At 39.9% G+C, this 14,142-nt stretch overlaps 2 protein-coding genes across 2 annotated transcripts; both read right to left on the bottom strand.

Annotated features, from left to right (window-relative positions):
• Positions 1 to 5,003: 5,003 nt before the first annotated feature.
• On the bottom strand, positions 5,004 to 13,922 carry LOC143327274 (cytosolic sulfotransferase 3-like). Its single transcript, XM_076741538.1, has 8 exons — positions 13,813 to 13,922; positions 6,756 to 6,894; positions 6,515 to 6,643; positions 6,044 to 6,144; positions 5,680 to 5,806; positions 5,486 to 5,583; positions 5,217 to 5,391; positions 5,004 to 5,116 (listed from the first exon to the last, which is right to left on the bottom strand). Exons 1-8 carry the CDS (start codon positions 13,831 to 13,833, stop codon positions 5,004 to 5,006), a joined length of 903 nt encoding a protein of 300 aa, XP_076597653.1. The 5' UTR covers positions 13,834 to 13,922.
• LOC143327275 (cytosolic sulfotransferase 3-like) lies at positions 8,788 to 13,905 on the bottom strand. The gene is made up of 8 exons (XM_076741539.1): positions 13,813 to 13,905; positions 13,369 to 13,504; positions 13,135 to 13,263; positions 10,008 to 10,108; positions 9,675 to 9,801; positions 9,478 to 9,575; positions 9,205 to 9,379; positions 8,788 to 9,106 (listed from the first exon to the last, which is right to left on the bottom strand). The coding sequence occupies exons 1-8, from the start codon at positions 13,831 to 13,833 to the stop codon at positions 8,994 to 8,996; spliced, it is 900 nt and encodes a 299-aa protein (XP_076597654.1). The 5' UTR covers positions 13,834 to 13,905; the 3' UTR covers positions 8,788 to 8,993.
• Positions 13,923 to 14,142: the final 220 nt, after the last annotated feature.

Here is a 14,142-nt window from a genome sequence, read left to right as displayed (position 1 = left end):
CCACTCACATTCATTGTCACTTTTTACTGCTCACACTCAACCACACACTTGCTACAAAGGGGTAATGACAAAACATGAAGAAATGGAATTGTTCTGTCGGTACCATTCACAACATCTGTCAAAACACGAAAATCATTTGTAATGAACTGAAGTGGACTGGATTGCTTGGCTTGCTTGGTGGCTTAAGGCTATCACTAATTGGTTCATCTCTTTTTCTTGCACTACTGAGACTTTTAGCATCCCGCCATGTACTGCACAGGCGCCATCTCAGTCTCACCTAGGTAAAAACTGGTTCCCACAAAAGCTTTTTCTTCAGCTGGTTAAAGCAACGAGTGAGACCCACAGCTTAGATGGCTGCGCCTATAGTCACAGAATCTGGAGTTACAGTGTGTAACTGGCGTTCTCTTTCGTATAGGATTCTCTTTCTAAGGCTATTGCTATCCACAAACACAAACATACCTGCTTCGTGAGAAATCTATGAGCAGTCCATACTTTGCCAATGTGTCACAGCACAGATGGCACAGATAGTATAATACCTGTTATTCGCCATGAAGGAATGAAACCGGAATGAGACATTCTGCAGATAGAAATGAATGAATAGATTAGTGGGAGTTAATAGATATTTAGAATAGTTACAATTCTAATTAGAGTAAGTTCCCTTGCAAATAAAGCATTGGTCAATTGGGTAAATTGAGGGGCAGATGTATTGGCAGATGAATATCAGATGACAGGAATGTTCATAGCCAAGTCCTGCCATGCACATACAATATTAAGTGAAATATGTAAGTCAGAGTGTATTGAAACGTTGTAAAAAAAAAAAAAAAAAAGACAGTGTCACCACATCTGAGCTGTATTTCTCCTGCCTCTGTCTGTACTTTCAGCCATGGTCCCACTTCCACAGGCCCGTGCAACTTTATCAAGCTTTACTGCAATTCTCCTCATGTCCACCAGTTGTCCTCAGACGTTCATCATCAATCTTGGCGACCTGACTCCCATATCCTCCTGCTCATCTCATTCCCCAATCACCCTGTCAGTGCATATGCTAGCCCTATTTCTGCCCATGGCTCACCAACTTTAAACCATTATATAGACAGGGAAGCATTGCTGTTACTGATACAAATGATTTATTATCAATCATTCTTGTACACAAATTGATATCATGTATCATGTGCTACCTCACTTCAAACAATTCAAGGGTTTTTTCTTGTGTGGCTCATTTATGTGCATTTATCCGCAATACCACAGACAGCACGGTGTCTTTTTGTCAGTTTGAACACATGACCATAGTCCAGCCAGAGCCTGTCGACCGGAGCGGCTGCCTCCACAGGTTCACCTATTGTTTTATGGTCTCCGTGGAGTTGAGTGACTGGTGGAAGAAAAGATATACTTATTCAAAAATCCATTATATTTTGTATGAAGATATGATTGAGGTAATTTTGTTGTTTTTGCGTGAGTGTGTTTGTATGTAATAGAAAGTTCTCACACCATTCAGATTAGTTTTCCAAACTGCTACTGTAGGTGGTATTAATATAAATCATAAACTTTATTTATACAGAACTTTTCAAAATAAAGTTAAGTGGTTAAGTGGGTTTACTCTTGATTCAAAGTAGCCAAATGCACATTGATCCTCCTGAGCAGGTGTTTCCCAGGTCACTAGTTGTTATGGTTTTTTATTGTACTGTCAAACCAGGCAGTACAATAAAAAACAAAATGTATAAAAACAGGGGCAAACATGAACCTGAGATACAACAACTAAGGAAAAGTGTCTGAATCATCCACACTAAAGAAGTCAGTTTGTTAATACTCACTGTGACATGACACATTTCTGAAATGAATCTATGTGTTTAAATACTGTAGCATGCATCATTTTATCAGACTGATAAAGCATGTGAACCACTGTTATCAGGTCAGAGGTTCAGTATATTCAACGTCCAAACAAAGTCGGGTGAAATCAGGACAGACGTTATCAAAGGTGTAGGTGTTCCACAATATGAAAACTGCATTTGTTTATCTATATGGTTTGACCTTTGGACACACAGTGAATAACAAACAGGGTGAATGATTCAGGTTGGCAGAGTTCTATATTATTTTGTTGCACACATAAAAAGTAGTTACTCATAAACCCCAGTGTCGTAGAGATCATAGTACGATACCTTTGGCTACAAACACGCGTAACCCTTTACTGTTCTTTGCAGAGGAAATCCATCCTTGGGAATGCTGAATAGTGGACCATGTTGTTCCTTTCCATCTGATCAAACTGCACTATACCTCTAACAAATATCTGTGTATGTATGTAAATATCTGTATCAGTAACAGTAAAGCTTCCCTGTCTAAGTAAAAGTTTAAAGAATAAAAACATGGCGTGATTGACTATTTTCAGCAATGTTAGCCTGATGGTGTAATTATTAAACATACCATGCCATTTAGCCAGTTTAACATAAAGTGGACTGAAACATTAATCCAGGAGAGGTGATGAGGTTGTCCCCTATTTCTGTCCTTTCCTGTCCTTATGAGTGGCTGAGAATGGCCCTGATCCTGTGTGTTATTTATTAACGGAGTTTACATGTCAGTGAATCCTACAGTGTTGTGCCTGAATAGAAACAAGACATTCAGAGAAGGCATATTTGTGTTTCTGACTTAAGCAAAGCAGAAATTCATGAGAGAGTTTTGTACGTTTGTGTCGGGGTGAAGTATCAGACATGCGCTTTCATTAGTCCATCCTCAGTTTTTAGGATTGTAGTTCCACCACTGTAGTCAATAATATCTGCTTGTAGCCTAGTATGAGTGCAGTCACACTCTCTTTAGCAATGCAGTAGATTTTTCTAATGAATTCTCCTTCACATCTGTCTTTGACCTCCTGTTTTCCATCGAGGTCAAGGAAAAGACCTTTGGACTATTCAACTGCATCCCTTGTCTCAATGGGAAGCCGACATCAAATGTTGTGATTGGTCCACATTTCACACATGATGGCAGCCTAATAAATGTCTTTTACATTTTTAGAACAGAAAAAAGTTTTTGTGTATTTTCATGTTAATTTTAAGACAAGTAAAAATAAAAGTTCAGAAAATACATGTTCTCCAAGTCATTTAGGATGTGGCAGTGGGTGAGCCAAGACCCGTTAGGCCAACTCACAACACTTTGCCTGGGCCCCAGGTGACAATGATGTGCACTGTACCAAGTGGAATTTTGGGATGGGAGAGGAAACAATAGGTTTTCCTTTTGTATTTTATTCCCTACCAGGCTTAATTAAAATAAGTCTAGCCTGAATTGTGCATTGTAGAGTTATTGTGCATCTTAAAGGTGGGGTCATTCTGGATACATATTAATCATATTTGCATCATTTGAAATTCAATTCTATATCTGAGTTTCACATGCTCTTGTATTGATAGCATTTATCTTATGTGTATTGACATAAAGTAATGCTAAATAAGCAGAGCTCCGAGCCTAGTTCCAGGTTTCAACAGTGTTTGAAATGTTTACTCTCACACCAGCCCTTGACACACGTTCCACTATTCAAGAAGTTCAGAAGTATCTACACACCTGTCACACCCTAAATCAAACACTACTAGACAAACTCCCTGTTCATATTTGTGGACTGAATGGCTTTAAGGTATCTTTTCACTCACAAAGATCACACCACAGAGATGCAAATTTACAATCGTTTAATGTGTCTTGAGGTGAAAGAGAGCAGGGATGATGAAGAAAGTATGTGGGAATGAAAGGAGGGATGAAAGAATGAGGGATTTTACTCATTTAGGAGTTAAGGGTCCTGCTGCGTATGTGAAAAAAGTTGCATCAAGTCATTTAAATCAGGAGAGACAAGTGAATGAAGTAAAGTTAATTGTTTATTATAACAGATGATATGTGATAATTAAATTTTTATCAGGAATTCGTTGGCGCTTCAATGCAGTCCTGCAAAGGAGGAAAACACACATTTGGTGGACCACGAGAGAAATGCCTCTGAGATGAGGTGAAACAGAGAGGAAACTGCTCCCAGGGCAGCACTTCTCATTGCACTGTCAGTGGGCCACATGAATGAGTGGAAAGTAATGGGAGACTGATGACTGATGGGAGACTGGGAAATGGATCGGCACTCTACTTTCTAGATGGGAAGAACAGGAAAATGTATGGCAGATATCTCCTCCAGGGACTGAGCTCATTTTTGATTATTGATATGTTGGCAGTAAAAAAAGCTATGTAAACTTGAACAAAGCATTATGATTAGTTCATAACTATACAACCTGAATCTACAGCAAGGGCAAATTAACAACAGGGACATCTTGACATCAAATACAACATAGGGTAATACAACAGAGAAAGCCTTGCTGACACAAAAAAGCCCATATAGTTCATTCCTTCTCATCCTCCAAGTTTTCCGACCATTGAGGACAAAGCTCCACACCAACCGTCATTTTACAGAAGACTTTACACCTACTAAGGGCTACGTGTAAGACTGAAGTTGTAACTAATGCCTGCATTGGAATTATTTCAGCTGGAGCATCCCTGGAACATTAATGCACAAACTCCGCCCTGCATTAGAAATCACATTCAAACAAGGCTTTAACTGAAGTTTCACATAGGTGGTGCACTGTTTGTGATTACCAGTGAGGAAAGTTTTTGACCGTTTTTTTCAATGTCCTTAAAAGGTCCCTTCGTTTTCAGAGCTTCATACTGTGGATCAGACTGTGCATGTGCACTGCAGAGAAACAGTACAAAACTAAATAATGAAAAACAATGATAAGACTTCTTTTTTGTTTTGTTGTTTATTCGATTACCCATTTCAAGACAAAAAACAGGAAGACATACGGTCATTTTCCTGATTTAAAGCTTAAACATCAACAAAATTGAATGCTGACTTTTTTTCAGGATTGAATGAAATAACTTAATGAACAGATGATACACACACCTCTCCGCTGTCATAACCAGATTTTTTTCACACAAATGCCGCATGTCCTGTGAGTCATGGACCAGTCTCCACATACACACAGTCAGTCCAGTCATGTTCAGATTTCAGTGTGGAACTGAAGTGAAGGATCCTTCATCTTCTTCTTGTAGTCTTCATCAAACTCTTCACTCTGGGCCACAGTGAAATGGTTCTTCCAGTCACCGACCTTCCCTGCAGAACCACAGACAATCAGTCAGGTATTTCAGCTAAAGGTGGAGACCTGATTTTGTTTCATGTCACACACTATAAATTTTTTTTGTTGTCAGGTTACCTTTTCTCATGAAAGGAGAGATTTTGAAATCCATAACTGTGGCTGTAGAATGGTTGACCATGTCGTTCATTTTCATACTATCAAACTGCACTCCACCTGTAATTTGTTTCTTCTCCTCCACTGAAGGAGACAAACCAAGAAAGGAGCAGAGTTTGTCGATTTCCCGTCCAATATCCTGGAGGCACAATGGTCATATATTGTCATTGTTTTATTACAGCTGGAGGAGACCTTTAGCAAAGTCGTTGATAGAACAAAAACTTCTGACGTACCTCAACCATGTCTTCAAAGAACATGTAATGGAGGTTAGAATAAGCCTGTTTCTTCTTCCACCAGCCGTTCACATGGTCATACCAGGATCCAAACACCACTAAAGCAACAGAACAACACATGAAAGCATCAGTAGTGTTCAGTAGAAATCTGTCTTCTCCAATAAAAACGACTCTATTATTAATGCATTTCATACTCTTTCCCTTCATGAATCTTTGGAGGTAGCTGCTCCAGTCTCCAGGCTCTGGCTGAAACTGGGCCATGTGATCAAAGTGAAAATAAGAGACCACGTTGTCTTTGGCATTGCGGGCCACGTAGACTACCTACAGAAGAAGAGAACACATAAATTATAACATTACATGAGGCGTGATGTGCCTTAGTGTTTATGTTGCAACTGGAGGTAGAAATACCTCAAATTTTACTGCTTCTTTTTGTCATCATTCAGCCTTTAAATGAAACATGAGCCTTTAATGCTGCTGAAGTTACTTGTGACTTGTCCTCTATTGCAGCATCTTGTGATCAAACATTGATTTCATGCAAATAACACATAAACTACTGACCCTGCAGTTTTGCTCCCAAAAGGACTTTGGCACAAACTGGACCGGAAGATGAGTTTTAATGAGTCGTGGAGAAGTGGGAAGGTTGTTTGCCTGGTCAACTCCTAAATGAAGAGCTAGAGATGTAGTAATCACATCCTGTCAAGTGTAACTTAAGTAGTTTTTTGACCTGCATGGCCTTTGAAGAACATGCTTTGCAAATATTGCACACCAATTCATGGTAACCAATGCATGTTATTATAGTTATTAGAGCTCACTGTATGTATGTACTCTATGTGCACTGCTTCTGCCAGTAATAGTAAAAACAGTAAAAGTAACAGTAACTGTACTCTTATTCCTATGTTATATACTTATATCATTAAAATTGCGATTCTTGCTCCTTTTTGGGGGGGAGTCAAGAAGGATTATCATAACCTGTATTTTTGTGACACATGTTCAGGAAATATTTCAAGTATGTCTGATCATCTGTTCAACCTAAATTTAAAGACGGAATGGTCATCTCCAAGAAAGGCACTCTTTCATAGATTGGGATGGATGTCTGACGCTCTGGAGATTGTTGACCGAAATGCAGGAGGTCAAGAATGTAGGAGACCCATGTGGTTCCTAAAAGAAAACCACAGAGAGAGGAAAATGAAAGGATCCAAACGCTTCACCTCTATACATGCATCTTTTATGAGCAATAGAGCATTTACACTGACTGTTTATGTGGACTGACCAGCTTTGGGGTACGTTGCAATAAGTATGTCATCTGGCCTGGCCTGAAAGTTTTGAACATTCTCCCAGTTGTCTGTGAAAATGTGGATCATTGAGACTCCATGGAAATCAAACAGTTCTCCTCGAAACGTTGAATTCATCTTTAAAAAAGAGAAACCAATCGAGACATACAAAACGCACGATCCTTGTGTGAGAGTGATCAATGTGCAGCAATATGTGTGAAAAACACTGTTCACTGTCAGTTACAGACAATGAAATGAGATTGTTAAAAAGTAACTTCTATAGGTCATCTTAAAAGTACAGAAACAATAAATCCATAGCTTTTGTATGTATTTAAAAGTACTTCAGTCCATTCTCATTGGCTCAGCATTACAAGTGAACCCCACTTGTGGATTAGAAGAGAGATTAAATTAGAGACATACCTTTGTCTGGATCAGCAGACCATCTGATTGCTGCTCATTTCCCCACGGTATTTCTTTTATCTTCTGCTGTGGTTGCTCCGAGGCATGCAAACTGCTTTCCCACCTCATCTTTTTTCGTGTAACACTGTCTCAATTAGTTTAGTGCCAGAGGCAATATGAAAGTTCCCAACCCAACACTGCCACCCAATCCTTCCACATTTCTTGCAGCTTTCATAGGCGTAAAGCCTTTATTCCCCCTATGTTCAACTCAGTGTGCTCATGTTTGCAGTGACACACAGGTGTGTGCTTTAAGGACGTGAACAGTAAGCATGTCTAGATAAGACTCAGCATCAGCAGTCCCTGAATAATCTTATAACAGGTTTTGCTACTTCCATAGCTTTATTTGTTCTATCTAAACACAGCATCATGAAAATAGTCTTTCAATGTTTTCAAAAGCTTTGGGCTTGAATATTGTGTACAGTTTAATACTGGTGCATTAATTTAGAATTGCAAACAGCCACCTGCATCATATGTTACAAAAAGTGAACCTTCTGGCCAATCAAAATTGAGAATTTTCAGTGGCCACTGTATAATTCAACTAAACTGCAGCGCCCATGTTCGTTGTTATGAAGGAAACAGGGACCCAGTGCAACAATATTCCTAATTGATTGTGTTTTAATGGTAGTTGGACAACAATGGAGGTCAATGGCACCCTGAGGTTTTCAGAATGAGAGGGAGACATGAGGCAAAGATACTGGGTGAGGTGAAAGGGACAGGTGCACACAGTGTTCTACCATCAACAGGATGTTTCACCCACTGATTTGGCCTGTTTACCAACACAGTCAGCAACAGCAAAGGAAGCTGTGACACGGAACTCATGGAGACCATTAGTGCCATATGACCACAATTTGTGTCAAAATTCATACTTCTTTGCAGATTCATGACTCATTAATGTCTTAACACAGAGGCATGATGCACATTTTTAGATTCAGATGAAGGAAATGACTTTCTCACTCCTGACTCGTCACATATGACCCCATGCAATCACTTTTTAAGGCACTGGGCATCACAAGTCAAAGTGCAGGGTCAAGTTAGAAATGATTAATATGTAATGTTCAGTTAGCGACATCTGATTCGATTTTCAAATAAAGCATACAATAAACACACGCTAATGTTGAGTAAAGGTCATATTTAGGTTAGATTTAGACACCGAGACTATTTGGAGAGGTTTAGGCAACAAAACTAATCAGTTAGGTTCAGGAAAAGACCAAGTTTTGGCTTAAAAGTAGTGTGTTAGTTCCATACATTAAGCACAAAAAAGATTATCTATCACTTCTAGTTTCACATGGGACAGACATCCCGGTCTCTTGGGTGAAAGTCCTGTGCTTGATCCATCTAACAGCCCCAACCTCCTCCATGTTAGTATTTTCTCACTCACTGTGTTTTCTGTGATTTGATTCGTTGGGCTGCCTATAGAAGTTTATCAGACTACTCTGCTCATTGAAAAATTATACTAAAGGCATGCACAGTGACTTAAAAGTGACGCCAAGGGGTCCTGACCAAGAACGGGTTGGATGGAGGAATGACAGGAATAAGCAAACGAACAGAAGACAAGAATACATACAATAATGAATGAGTTCTCATTGTTTTATTGCAAATCTTGAATATGAAATATGTATATGAATATCAGTGAAATCCATTGGATTAATTTGATTGGTCACATAAATCTCTTGATCTCATCAGTATAAATGGTGTCATACAGCTGCTCGTTCATTTTACATTACATCTCATTCTTGAGAAGAGTCGCACCTCTGCTGTCACATTAAAGGCAATCCTGTTCAGATAACAGTGCGAAACTGCAGTGTAGGATCCTTCATCTTCTTCTTGTAGTCTTCATCAAACTCTTCACTCTGGGCCACAGTGAAATGGTTCTTCCAGTCACCAACCTTCCCTGCAGAACCACAGACAATCAGTCAGGTATTTCAGCCAAAGGTGGAGATCTGATATTTTTCTTGTCACACACATTTAGTTATGAAACAATCACATTACCTTTTCTCATGAAAGGAGAAATTTTGAAATCCATAACTGGGGCTGTGGAATAGTTGGTCATGTCGTTCTTTTTCATATTATCAAACTGCACTCCACCTGTAATTTGTTTCTTCTCCTCCGCTGAAGGAGACAAACCAAGAAAGGAGCAGAGTTTGTCGATTTCCCGTCCAGTATCCTGGAAGCACAATGGTCAAATATCGTCATTGTCTTATTACAGCTGGAGGAGACCTTTAGCAAAGTCGTCAAAAGAACTCACAAAAACTTCTGACGTACCTCAACCATGTCTTCAAAGAACATGTAATGGATTTTTGAGTAAGTCTGTTTCTTCTTCCACCAGCCGTTCACATGGTCATACCAGGGTCCAAACACCACTGAAGCAACAGAACAACACATGAAAACATCAGTAGTGTTCAGTAGAAATCTGTGCAATTCTGTTCCAATAAAAACAATATTATTAATGTATTTCGTACTCTTTCCCTTCATGAATCTTTGGAGGTAGCTGCTCCAGTCTCCAGGGTCTGGCTCCACCATGTTCATGCAATCAAAGTGAAAATAAGAGACTGCGTTGTCTTTGGCATTGCGGGCCACGTAGACTACCTACAGAAGAAGAAAACACTTAAATTACCTGAGAATCACATCACAGGAGACATGATATTCTTCCACACATCTGAGTGTTTATGTTGTCATCATTCAGCATTTAAATGAAACATAAGTCTTTAATGCTGCTGAAGTTATTTTATCCTCTATTTCAGCATCTTGTGATCATACATTGATTTCTTATATGTAACACACAAACTACTGACCCTGCAGTTTTGCTCCCAAAAGGACTTTGGCACAAACTGGACCGGAAAATGAGTTTTAATGAGCCGTGGAGAAGTGGGAAGGTTGTTCACCTGGTCAACTCCTATATGAAGAGATAGAGATGGAGTAATCAATTACAATTTGTCATTTGGCAGATGCTTTTATCCAAAGTAACATACATGTGAGATTTTCATACACCACAAGCAAGGTTCTGGACAGGAGAGAACAACAAGAGTAAATGCCCTAATGCAAATTTCTGGCCCAATTGGACATAGGTACTACGAGGCAGTGCTATGAAGTAATGCATAGAGTGTATAGAGTGAATAGAGAGTTCTTTGTTGTTGTTGTTGTTTTTCAAGAAAGAAGGTATCGGCATGACCGAGCAACAGAGGCCACATGCTCTTTAAGTTAGTTGGTCATTAATCATGACATCCAAGTTACTCGCAGATTTTGCGGGAGTGAGCAGAGCTGAGTCAAGCTGGATTCTGATCTGTTGTTGTATAGAGGAACTGGCCAGGATGACAAGGAGCTCAGTCTTTGACAGGTTAAGCTAAAGGTGGTGCTCCTTCAACCATGGCGAGATATCGGTGAGGCATGCCGATATCCGTGCTGGGACCATGGGGTCGTCTGGCGGGAACGAAAGGAGGAGCTTGGTATCGTCAGCATATGAATGGTATGAGAAGCCATGCGAGCAGATAACTGCACCAAGAGCGGTGGTGTACATTGAAAAGAGAAGAGGTCCAAGCACTGAATCTTGATGTACAACCGTGGACAAGCAGTGGGATTTAGACACTTCTCCCCTCCAAGATACTGCAGAGGATCTCCCTGAGAGGTAGGACTCAAACCAGCGGAGAGCAGATCCTGAGAAGCCAAGCTCAGCGAGTGTGGGGAGGAGGATTTGGTGGTATACCGTGTCAAAGGCAGCCGATCAAGCAATAGTAGAACAGAGGACTGGCCAGAAGCTGACCAATAAACACATCCTGTCAAGTTAGTAGATATTTTTGGTTGTTACAGTGTGGTAACTACAGTGCCTTCTTAGAAACGGGATACTAATAAAAAGCATATGAACCTTTCAGATAGGACTGGATGAAAGAAAAGTTTATTGAAATTAAAGCAAAAGGTGAAAAATCACCACACTGTATACTGCAGGGTAGACCCGCATCTCCCAACACACACACACACACACACACACACACACACACACACACACACACACACCAAACTGCACTGCTGATGTATGAAAGACATGGGATATCTGAATTTCTGGCTTAAGGTATAAGTGAGCAGATGAGAGTTGAAAAGAGTATGATTAGTGATGGATGAAGAAACAGTGTAAGCTTGGAGATGGGAGCTAAACTGCACAGCTGCCTTAATGTTGCATGAAGACGTAGCAGACGTAGCTGGAAATTTGGGAAAGGGTCTAATTAGCATGAATGGGACTGAAAAGTTGAGTCAATCCCATAATGTCCAAAAAATGTGGAATATTTTTAGGGTTGGGTAGAGTTTCTGTCTGAAAGTATAAATGAGCAGATAGACTTGAAAAATTAGGGCTGTACACAATTTTTCTTTAAGTCAAATGGGATTACCAATATTTTTTATTTTATTTTTGATGCACAGCAAGTAATTTTAGACAGACTTCAATCAACAGATACCTTCACTGATTTTTATGATATATCACACTGTCTAAAAGAAAAAGTTGAACAATTTAGAAAATATACGAATATGCTTTCTCACCAAGACTTAGATTAGACAGTCAATGCCACTCTCATGTCTGTAGAGTAAATAAGAAGCTACAGTCAGCAGTCAGTTAGTTCAGTATAACATGAATACCAGAAAGAGGGGGAAATGCTAGCCTGGCCGTGTGATGACATGCATGGGTTCTAGTTAACTGCATCTCCTGTTTTATTTTGTAGTAACTTTCCTTTTGCATTTCCATATGTTTTACTTTCTGTCATTGTGCAGTTTCCCACCAGTTTTATCATCACCCGTTCTCAATTATCCAATCAGTCCTCTCAGTACTTATGTCAGTTTGATTGACAGTTGCTTAAATCGCTTCACCAATGACATCTGAACTCGTGCATGATCATGAAATAAGACCTGCAGGGATTAGTCAGGGTCATACGTGCAGTTTTGCCAGTCATCCGACCAACACAACAAGAGTTCATGTCACTGTGATCATTAAATCTGACATGGTGAACATTGTTAAAAGCAAAAAAATCGTGGAGTCTGATTGAGGCATACAAAACTTTCCTGAACATTCAGTTAACCTTCCCAGAGTTTTCTGAGAATGTAGCCTCATGTAAATTCTATGTTGAAAAAAACTCTCCTTTCAACATCTAGAGAATTTTAAGTGGAAACGTTCAAGTAACCTTCTTGGAACATTAAACTAACCTTCCCAGAACATTCTGGAAACATAACAATAATGTTATATCTATGTCACAAAAAACATTTTAACATCCAGAGAATGTTGTGTAGGTGTCAGTCAATTCTTTTTCTGCTGCCACTCTGTTTCATCTGCTCACCTGCTCAGCCTGCAACCTTCACCAGCCTTCCACGCCTACTTGTTCAATCATTGAACGCACACCTGGAATTCATCACCTGTTCAGTGCAATACTTAAATCCCTCTTCCACTACCATACCTGGCCAGATTGTTCCTAGCCCTTACGCAAGACTCTCCAGCAATCACTTTTGGACAGATTCCCAGTTTTCGATCCAGCCTGCCTTTGAACTCGTCTGCTCTCCTACACCCCGGTAAAGACCTCTGTTCTGTGACCCTGACAACGATTATCGCCTTGCTCCTGCTAGACCATAGTATCTGTGAGACTCACATGCTTCTCCATTCAGTCAGCGCTGCATTTGGATCCTGGTACCTCCGTTACAGTAGGACACTTGAGAAAACATTCCCACAACCAAAAATAATGTTCCCAGACTTCTTTAGGAATCAAATTTTGCAAGCTGGGTAATACACTGACAATACTCTCAGTCTCCATTGTGGGTTTTGATGTGCAAATACTGCAAATACTGCACACAAATTCGTGTGGTACCTATAAAATGTTTTTTTTAAATTTCAATTGCTTATAGTTAGCCTGTTTGTGAAATATAGTGAGTATGTTTGCTCATCTGTTCAACCTGAATGCACAGACGGGATGACAATCTCCAAGAAAGGCACTCTGTCATAGATTGGGATGGATGTCTGGCGCTCCGGGGATGTTTGACCGAAATGCAGGAGGTCAAGGATGTAGGAGACCCATGTGGTTCCTAAAAGAGAGAGAGGAAAATAAAATGACCCGAAACCCTTCACCTCTGTACGCGCACCTTTTATGAGCAATAAAGCATTTACACTGACTTCTTATGTGGACTGACCAGCTTTGGGGTATGTTGCAATAAGTATGTCATCTGGCCTGGCCTGAAAGTTTTGAACGTTCTCCCAGTTGTCTGTGAAATAGTGGGTCATTGAGACTCCATGGAAGTCAAACAGTTCTGGTCGAGACGAATTCATCTTTAAACAAAGAGACACCAATCGAGACATACAAAACACATGATCATTGTGTGAGAGCAATCGAACTGCAGCAGTTTGTGCGGAAAAGAATGCTGAATGCAAAGTCAGACTGTTTTAAGAAGTAATTTCTGCAGGTTGTCTTAAAAGTACAGAAACAACAAATTCACAGCTTTTGTATGTATTTGAAAGTACTTCCGTTGTCATTTGCTTTTCATCCATTCTCACTAGCTCAGCATTACGAGTGAAGCAAACTTCAAAGTAAAGCACACTGTGGCTTCAACAAGAGATGAATTGATTCAGAGACATACCTTGTCTGGATCAAAAGACATTCTGATTGCCACTGATTTCTTCCGCAATACTTCTTTTGTCCTCTGTCGTAAATTTTCCTGAGCAAGCAAACTGCTTTCCTGCCACTGCCTTCTTGTTGCGTAACCCTAACTGCTTTGGCACAGCCCCAGGTTATGAAAGTCCACCCACTTCCCACTCTCCCCTCTTGTGCTACACAGACAATGCTTGTTAGAAGGATCAATGCATTGCTGGTTTGGGTCTTTTCATGGGATTTGCTGCCAATAAGGAAAATATAGATGATTTAACTAACAGAAACAGGCAAAGAGGAGCAGTTAAAGCATAATAAACTA

This window comes from Chaetodon auriga, chromosome 10, assembly GCF_051107435.1.
Source record: "Chaetodon auriga isolate fChaAug3 chromosome 10, fChaAug3.hap1, whole genome shotgun sequence".
In the NCBI taxonomy this organism is placed as follows: domain Eukaryota; kingdom Metazoa; phylum Chordata; class Actinopteri; order Chaetodontiformes; family Chaetodontidae; genus Chaetodon; species Chaetodon auriga.
Note: the sequence above shows the minus strand (reverse complement) of the source record. Positions and strands in the feature narration are given on the sequence as shown.

Coding starts and splice junctions, on each gene's coding strand:
- LOC143327275 (XM_076741539.1), bottom strand. CDS start 13,833: ATGTCTTTTGATCCAGACAAG. Junction 13,505..13,812: donor TGTCTTTTGATCCAGACAAG/GTATGTCTCTGA, acceptor CTTTGTTTAAAG/ATGAATTCGTCTCGACCAGA. Junction 9,380..9,477: donor TCTTTGAAGACATGGTTGAG/GTACGTCAGAAG, acceptor TTGTGCTTCCAG/GATACTGGACGGGAAATCGA.
- LOC143327274 (XM_076741538.1), bottom strand. CDS start 13,833: ATGTCTTTTGATCCAGACAAG. Junction 6,644..6,755: donor TGCAACGTACCCCAAAGCTG/GTCAGTCCACAT, acceptor GTTTTCTTTTAG/GAACCACATGGGTCTCCTAC. Junction 5,807..6,043: donor TTTGGGAGCAAAACTGCAGG/GTCAGTAGTTTA, acceptor CTTCTTCTGTAG/GTAGTCTACGTGGCCCGCAA.